This window comes from Bipolaris oryzae, assembly GCF_000523455.1.
Source record: "Bipolaris oryzae ATCC 44560 unplaced genomic scaffold scaffold_383, whole genome shotgun sequence".
NCBI classification, from domain to species: domain Eukaryota; kingdom Fungi; phylum Ascomycota; class Dothideomycetes; order Pleosporales; family Pleosporaceae; genus Bipolaris; species Bipolaris oryzae.
In genome coordinates this window covers 1-7,446 of record NW_006911659.1, presented here as the reverse complement: position 1 = coordinate 7,446, position 7,446 = coordinate 1, and the positions used below count along the sequence as shown (strand labels likewise).

The 7,446-nt window shown below is 50.3% G+C and overlaps 6 protein-coding genes across 6 annotated transcripts; 4 read left to right on the top strand and 2 right to left on the bottom strand.

Moving 5' to 3' along the window:
* Window positions 1–103: 103 nt before the first annotated feature.
* COCMIDRAFT_31250 (uncharacterized protein) lies at window positions 104–1,373 on the bottom strand (the record flags this gene model as incomplete). Its single annotated transcript, XM_007695671.1, has 1 exon — window positions 104–1,373. A coding segment is annotated over one exon (1,270 nt), but the record flags the coding sequence as incomplete, so codon positions are not given.
* A 614-nt stretch (window positions 1,374–1,987) lies between these two features.
* On the bottom strand, window positions 1,988–3,406 carry COCMIDRAFT_10302 (glycosyltransferase family 31 protein; the record flags this gene model as incomplete). The annotated part of the gene is made up of 1 exon (XM_007695670.1): window positions 1,988–3,406. One exon carries the CDS (start codon window positions 3,404–3,406, stop codon window positions 1,988–1,990), a length of 1,419 nt encoding a protein of 472 aa, XP_007693860.1.
* Window positions 3,407–3,570: 164 nt separating this feature from the next.
* COCMIDRAFT_111027 (uncharacterized protein) lies at window positions 3,571–3,912 on the top strand (the record flags this gene model as incomplete). The annotated part of the gene is made up of 1 exon (XM_007695669.1): window positions 3,571–3,912. The coding sequence occupies one exon, from the start codon at window positions 3,571–3,573 to the stop codon at window positions 3,910–3,912; it is 342 nt and encodes a 113-aa protein (XP_007693859.1).
* Window positions 3,913–4,231: 319 nt separating this feature from the next.
* On the top strand, window positions 4,232–4,946 carry COCMIDRAFT_10301 (uncharacterized protein; the record flags this gene model as incomplete). The annotated part of the gene is made up of 3 exons (XM_007695668.1): window positions 4,232–4,373; window positions 4,439–4,647; window positions 4,701–4,946. The coding sequence occupies 3 exons, from the start codon at window positions 4,232–4,234 to the stop codon at window positions 4,944–4,946; spliced, it is 597 nt and encodes a 198-aa protein (XP_007693858.1).
* A 590-nt stretch (window positions 4,947–5,536) lies between these two features.
* On the top strand, window positions 5,537–6,181 carry COCMIDRAFT_111030 (uncharacterized protein; the record flags this gene model as incomplete). Its single annotated transcript, XM_007695667.1, has 1 exon — window positions 5,537–6,181. The coding sequence occupies one exon, from the start codon at window positions 5,537–5,539 to the stop codon at window positions 6,179–6,181; it is 645 nt and encodes a 214-aa protein (XP_007693857.1).
* Window positions 6,182–6,944: 763 nt separating this feature from the next.
* On the top strand, window positions 6,945–7,151 carry COCMIDRAFT_111033 (uncharacterized protein; the record flags this gene model as incomplete). Its single annotated transcript, XM_007695666.1, has 1 exon — window positions 6,945–7,151. The coding sequence occupies one exon, from the start codon at window positions 6,945–6,947 to the stop codon at window positions 7,149–7,151; it is 207 nt and encodes a 68-aa protein (XP_007693856.1).
* Between the last annotated feature and the right edge of the window lie 295 nt (window positions 7,152–7,446).

Sequence of the window (7,446 nt, the reverse complement as noted above, 5' to 3'; positions counted from 1 at the left end):
GGGGGGAGAATGTAGGTGGATTTGCGGGCGAAGACGGGGGGTTTGGGGGGGCGGTTGGGATGGGGGCGAGGGGGTTCGAGGGCGAGGGTGGATTGGATATCACTTTCGTCGATGTAGGAGCTTTCGCTTGAGAGGCGGTGTTTTGGGGGGTTGTTGAGGACTGCGGTGGTGGCGGCGGTGTCATCGTCGTCGTCCTTTTTGGTGTGAGAAGGGGGTTTGGCGGCGGCGGGACCCATGCGGTCTGCGATGTAGTCGAGTGCGACGCGTAGGCGTTCAGGGTATTTTTTCGTTTCCTTGAGGACGCAGTCGGTTGCGATGCCTGCGGAGATGAAATAGAATTTTACCATTAGGGTCAGTCTGGCTCTATCGGACTGTTCTAGGATGCAGGGCTGTTTTGGGTAGCACTTGCTGAATGGATGAATGAGGCGCTGTTTGGAGACTGTTTCGGTTTTCATAGGCTCCTCGTCGTGCGCGGTTTGGACGTAGAATCGAACTTCGTGGAAGCCACGCGCTAAACTGACCATGTAGGCGTATATATCATCACCGGATTTCGCTTCGCGTCCAACAAAGAGCTTCATCGGCTGAGCTTCGGGTATAGATGTTTGGCCAACAAATTGGATCTCCGATACTTCAGGTAGGTTGTCCAGAAGATACAATGCGTTGTGGTCTTTCAGGTACTCCAATAAACGCTCAAGGTCGTGATTGCCTTTGCTGTTCCTTAACTCCCGTGACGATCTTACTGATGGACTCTGTGGCTCAGATTTGTCGCCATTTATCACGTGCGTCTTACCAGTACGGCTGTTGGAGCGCAAGGTGTAGGTACTATCTGCGTCTTCGGGCTCCGGGCTTTCTTCTATGGCTTCGCGGTTTCGCCTGGCGCGATTCTGAGTACCATCTTCCTCATCATGCTTCTCTTCCTCAATCCTCTTGACTGCAGAGCTGAATCTTTTGCAAAAATCTCCTTGGTCGCCCTCGAGGCCATCAATGTATCCCTTTATTAAAAAGTACCACCGGATAAGCATGCTAAACTTGCGCTTCATGGGCTTAGAATTCTCTGCAAGGTACTTGAATGGCGGAAGTAGAGACGCCTTCATGACGTCGTCTTGGGTTACTGTTGACATTGACGATGAAGGTTTGTTTGAGGGCCTGTCAGGGGGAGGCCTGGTGCAATAGCGCACTTCTCGCGGCTTCTCTCCATATCTAGTCAAGTAGGCAAGTATTTGTTGCCCATCAAGACTGCCAATTAAAAGAGAAAACGCGGGATTTGCGCCTGGTTGCGGGGCCCAGGTCATACTATCTGCCGATGGCAGAGCATCCAGCTGTTGTCCGGCGCCATAAGAGGCTATGCCGTTCCGAAGGTCGTTGAGTGACATTATAGGCCCTGGAAAGATGGCTGAGCCTTATCAAATAGGCATTTTCATTTGTTTTCAGCGGCTTTTATGGTGATTGCGGTGATGTTGGTAATAGAAGCAATGAGCGCAAAGTTGTTGGTGTTGACGGACCGCGAAGCGGGTATGCGCGTAGGTATGGTCTAAGCCACGTACACGTTCCAGCCCCTCTCCACAGCGCATGCAACTCACGGGATACAAGGTCCCAAGGCAGAGGCAGCGGGCCGATAAGACGGCAAACAATCGAGCCCTGAGCAAGAAACGGGCGAAGGACAGGTTGCAAGGCTGGTACGTGCTGGGAGGACGGCTAGGGATGGCTGGGGTCTAAGCGAAAACACGTGCTCACGCGTTGGAAGTACCAAGCATTTGGGAGAGGGAGGGCTGAATCTATTTTTGACCTCCACGTACCCGAATTCCTAAACGTTGGCTAGTTAATGCGAGTTTACCCAAGTATCTACTCTTTCTATAACCTCCCTATGTGCCATTTCAGGAGCAGGGGCTGTGTGTAGTAAAACATGACGAAAGAAAAGAAAAGGAAGAAAATTATGCAGAAGTATACGAAACGCTAAAACGCTGCAAAACAAAGTACTACAAAGGGCCTACTGGAGATGTTGATTGCATCGCTGTCGTCTTGCCCAATTATGAAACCTTGCCTTTTTCCATCCACTCTTCCAAGTCAATGTCTGCTTTCCGTCAGTTCCTGACACCTCTTTGGGCTTAACATAGGCCCCAAAGCGTATACTGCTGCTGAGATGACATTTTGTTTCGGGATTGTCATTCCAATTGGTTTGGGGAATTGATGAATACGACCACTGTACACAATAGGTGCTGGCCTCGCACGATTGTCGGCATGCTTCTGGCGACTCTTCACCTGACTTGGCGCGGTCCTTGGCGCCTTCGTCGTTCTCGAATAGGATGTTCCAGCGTCCGTTTGACGCTTCCGAGGATAGATTGTCCCAGTTACTTCGTGTAGAGTTCAGGTCTTCCGGGGTGAAGAAGTGGTTCCATAGGTCTGCAAAGCGCATAGGTTGGTGGGCGGGCTGCTCTCTCTCCAATTTAGCCAAATCTCCACCCATTCTTGGTGTGACATGATGCATAACCATGACTTGCTCGCACCACAACGAAGGATGGAAAGGCGCAGTGCTGGGGTCGTAGCCGGTAATGCCGGGCCATACAGGAACAGCGGACATGTTGAGCTCCTCCTGCAACACACTCGTGACCAGATGGTATGCCGATGTATACTCTGGGATGTGCTTTGCCCATTTCTTGATATAGTCTTTGCGATCTACAAACAGCTCCATCATGGCCTTGCGCGACACGATGAAGGAGGTGCCCGAGGGAGCAAATGGGTCGGGGACGAGGGTCTCGGCGGGTATGGGTGGGTTTGCAAAGTAGTGCTTTGCGTCGGGATTGTGCTGGCCGAGCCAGTCAATCAAGTTTGGCCTGTTGACGTAAGTTTCGTCGTTGACGAAAATGTACCAGCTACGGCCGGGTCGGTATTCCCAGGCGGCATTCATTGTCTGCAAGATCTTGTACTTGTCCAGGACCAACATGTCCTTTTTCTCTTCCTCAGGGTCCGCCTTTACGAGGTTTTGCAAGGGGATGCTCCTCCGCGCAAAATCAAGCTGGGTGCGGTATCTCTTCAACTCGTCAATGTGCAAGACGACATCGGCGGTGAGACGCCAGACGACGTCGAAAATGGGCCAGGCGCCAATCTGGGCCTGGAGGTCCGAGAAGAGCAGCAGCATGCCATGGTCCTCGTTGGCGGTATTGAGGATGAGGGGTGCAACCTTGGAGTTGACGTTGATGGCGGTGGTAGTGACGGAGACGACGAGTTGGTCGCGCTCAACCTGGTAAGGGCCGACAGGAGCGCCCTGCTGCTGGGGACGCTGGACGGCAGGCAGCTCTTCCTCGTCGTAGATGCGCGGCCATCCCTTGACCCAGACGAAGATGTAGAGGAAGAAGACAGTGACGAGTAAGCGAGTGGTGCGCGGCATGTGTTTGCGGAAGGCCGACATGATGGCTAGCGAGTGCGGCGGGGCATGAGCGTGTGCGAAGATGCAAATCGAGGGAGCGGAGACCAAGAGATTTTAACAGACAGCCAGTTTGACAGTTTCAAACCATGGCAATGGCCGTGGTTGCATTTGAAAAAGGCGCGTGTCGCCAACCGTCGTAGTCAGGGATGCGGCGAGCTAAGCCCCACCAGGACCGTCCGGAAGAGCCCCTGGGCATGTGCTGTGGCGGGCGGGGGCGGCTTGCATGGCCTTTGCCAAAACGACGACACGCGTCGGGGCCGGGGATGGCCATGCTTCTATTCGTCTCAGTCGCCATCTTGCATGTGCAATCATGCATGCCGTGGCCATCATCTGCTTTTTTTGTCGCGACTTTGCTGTGGACCAGATCAGGGACAAAACAGTGGACAGTGTCTACAGCGTATGTACTTGGTACTTACTACATACCAAAATGTACATGCGATGGCGAATACGGTATCGTTTGGCTGCCCCTTGGTCGTAGCTTTTTTTAAGTCGCCAATCACGCACGTGTTCCCTCGTATTTGCTGTCCACCTGTTCTGCCAATCAATCAATCAAATCCGTCCACCAGTGATCGAACACCAGGGCTGTGCTATCCCATGTCAGCGTTCTACTGCCAAATAGTCTCCTTCACCGTCAATGTGAGGTGGTCCGTGCGTCACCTCTACAAACAACATGGTCTCTTTCACTATCAGAGTCGTCGGCGTCCGTGCGCCCAAATTGGTAGTACTGTGTAGAGGAGCGTGCAAAAAACACAAAGCTCTTTCAGACACACATCGTTTCAACGAACCTCTCGCCGTGTCGCCTCCGACATGGCGACAAACACTAACGAGGCTAATGGCACTGCTGCCTCTGAGCAACCTCCTATGCAAACACCGAACTCCCAGCCTGCATACGACTTTTCAAGCCTCTTGCCCCAGCGGGATATTGATGCCTTTTACAGTGCCGAATACGGTATCCAAAATTTGCCGTGTTCGCATACGTCGTGTACCACCGTCGTACTAACAGATATTATATAGGAGAAACCACAGACGAAGACCGCTACGACTGGATCTTGCTGTTCTGTGGCCTCCGCCAAGATTGGCTGAAAGTCCAAGAAGACATACGTATCATTGCAGACGAGGGGGTGGATATTAACTCTGAGGCCTCATACTTCTTCGGTCAATTCCATGAGGTCATGCAAGAGCGTGTTGCAGCCGTGGCACGTGGCGAGCCTATTGTCGTAAAGGTGAGAGATACGTCCAGCAAGACAAGACCATGCGATGCTAACTCGATACACAGGGTCATCCGGATAGGGTGCCAGGACAGATGATGAAGAAGTGGGCAGCCGATATTGCAGCGGGTAAACCTTCACTTTATCATCGCCTCGAGGCTGCGCTTGCCGAAGCGTTCAAGGAACGCGGACTGTTGGGGTCTCATGGGCTTGACCCAAACATGGCTAAAGCAACTTCGTCGGCCGAAAATTTGGAAGCAGGACCCACTGGGTCCGGAGAGTCGACGTCTGCTGGAGACGAAGCGCAGGCATGATATTGTTGATGTCGCGCGGGAATGAGGTTGCTTGGTGGTCATGGAGGTATTTTCTGCATTCACCGAAAGTTACGTTTCTCAACGTTATTCGGGAACACACTAGAAAGACAAAGGTAGCAATAGAGCCCTGAACCAAAGCGCATATTCTTTGTGATTACATCAATATTCACTTGGCCCGGCATAACATTGGAAGCTTCCTCTCACTTCTGTCAGACACTTCACTGCGACGAGTATATTGATTTGATCCTCACCTGACCAAAAACGTATGCATTGACAATGAGGTTGTCTGAAAGAACTTTGACTTAGTTGTAGAGTGTACAGTGATGTTGCTTGGTCACTGTGAGAAGGGTAGAAGTGTATACATATCTAGGCAGCACTAGCGCTCCTTCCCGCTTCTTTATCAGCACCAACTCTCCGCTGACTAAAAGTTATGCCTGGGCAAGCATCGACGCATCACGCGCCTGTTTGGGTGTAAGTGACGTTACACAAAGTGACCAGTAGTTGCTCCACCGCGCTATATCAATATCTTTCAAGACCATTCACCCAGCTTAGCTACATCCTCCCTCAACACAACGACCCAATCAGAAATCATGACGCAACTCAAGCTTGCTCAATCGACTCCACCATCACTTCCGCCCCCAAGGCAAACTGGGCTGACATGGTCCGACTTCCAATTCGGAAACGATGTAGGCAGCCTCCCCACTTCGCCAGACATACATCGAGAACGAAACGTTTCTCTGGAACAGACAATCAGCAAACTACGTAGAGAGCGTTTCCGCTTCACAAAGTCAGTACCCAACGATCTCAACAGCAAGATATGCTGTCCTCGCGACCGCGGCGCTGTTCTCGACATCTACGCAGAAGCTCTAAGCAAAATTACTCCCGAGAATCACCGACAAATCTACGCAGAGGCAAAGCTGAAAATAAAGACGGTGCTAGGCATCTCTAAAGCTGGGCCTAGAAATGAAGTTTTTAAAAGGACGCTGCTGGCGCCGATTGAGCCGCTGTACGCCATGCCGCGTATTGAGTTTCGCATGGACAAGTTTGGTCATCGTGCGGCTACCAGGCTACAGGAGTGGAGGGAGGATGGGTGGCCTGACCAGTACCCGGAGAATGCGGTTAAGAAGGAGAGGGCTAGAAAGGGCAAGTTGAAGGGGTGGGTAGATGAAAATTGGCAGGATGAGTGGGTTGAAGAGAGGGATGAGGAGAAGCGGGACAACAGCGATGAAATCTGAAGAGCCGAGATTTGTGCATGATACTGAGAATGCAGGAGTTTCCTGAATAAGACGCAGGATAGTCACAGAAATCAAGTAGAAAAAAATGAGCCAAATAATATGCTTCAGCAGAGGATATGATCACCCATTGCAAAAGCCAATTTGTACCATTTCCGGACGTGTGATTGGATCAAGATGCGCTGACTACAACATCGCACCTTGAAATCGAATATTGAGACAACTTCTAGAGCGGAAAACAGCAGTTCAACAGTCAACACATGACGTAAGAATTAGTTGTTAGTTCAGCTAGACATGTTCTTTGTTGGAGATTATCCTTTCATGGCGAGCCTGCACCCTGCGGTTCATGGTTATACAACACCACATTTTGTATCTTTACTTGACTGATCCATGCTGAGCACTACACAAGTATTTCATATGCACACATAAAAAGGAAAAATACCAAGATCAAGTGACTTTATAATACAATGCCTTGACTTCGTCTTTGACCAAAACCCGAAGCCTTTCACTCCAACGCAGAATGATGAACATTATCCGACTTAGGTCATTCCTTAACAATGCCGTCCACTATTTATTTTTGAAATCCCTTTCACAGCGCTCTTATTCATCTGCACCTTCACAATATAAAATACGACCACCCGATTCCTATATACCTTCCACCAAACAAGCCATTTAGACTTCATACAACGATTACCTTGCCATACACAACACAACACATCAAGATACAACAAAAAAACTATAACATCGCACAAATACCAAAACAACAATGGCTCCTCAAACCAAGACTTTTACCCTAAGGGAACTCGACGCCGCGATCATCATGCTCGAAATGACCGGGAAAACCACCTACACAGAGGCGGATGTGGAGGGGGCGGTCATGACGCTTAAAGTGCGCAACCTACTTCCCAGCTGGAGCCACGATGAGGGAGCAGAGTACACGCTGGAAGAGTACCTAGCTATGAAGCAGGTATAGGAGACCCTGTAAGCCAAGGGGAGGGTCCGGGAGTTATAGTGGAGTGATGGGATGGAGTTTATGAATTGAATGAAGTTTTGAGAATTTGCTTTGTGTTTGGTGGTTTGCGTGATGAATGTGATGATTGAAAAGTGTGTGAGTAATCGTCATTATTATTATTATTCCATTATAGTCCTGTATCAGCCGTTGGCTATGTAGGACTTTGGCCAAAGGCCGTTCTATCTAACTAGTTACAATTTGGTACGTTGTGCTATATTGCGTGACTGTGGTGCTTCGGCCTTTATCTAGCTAAGCT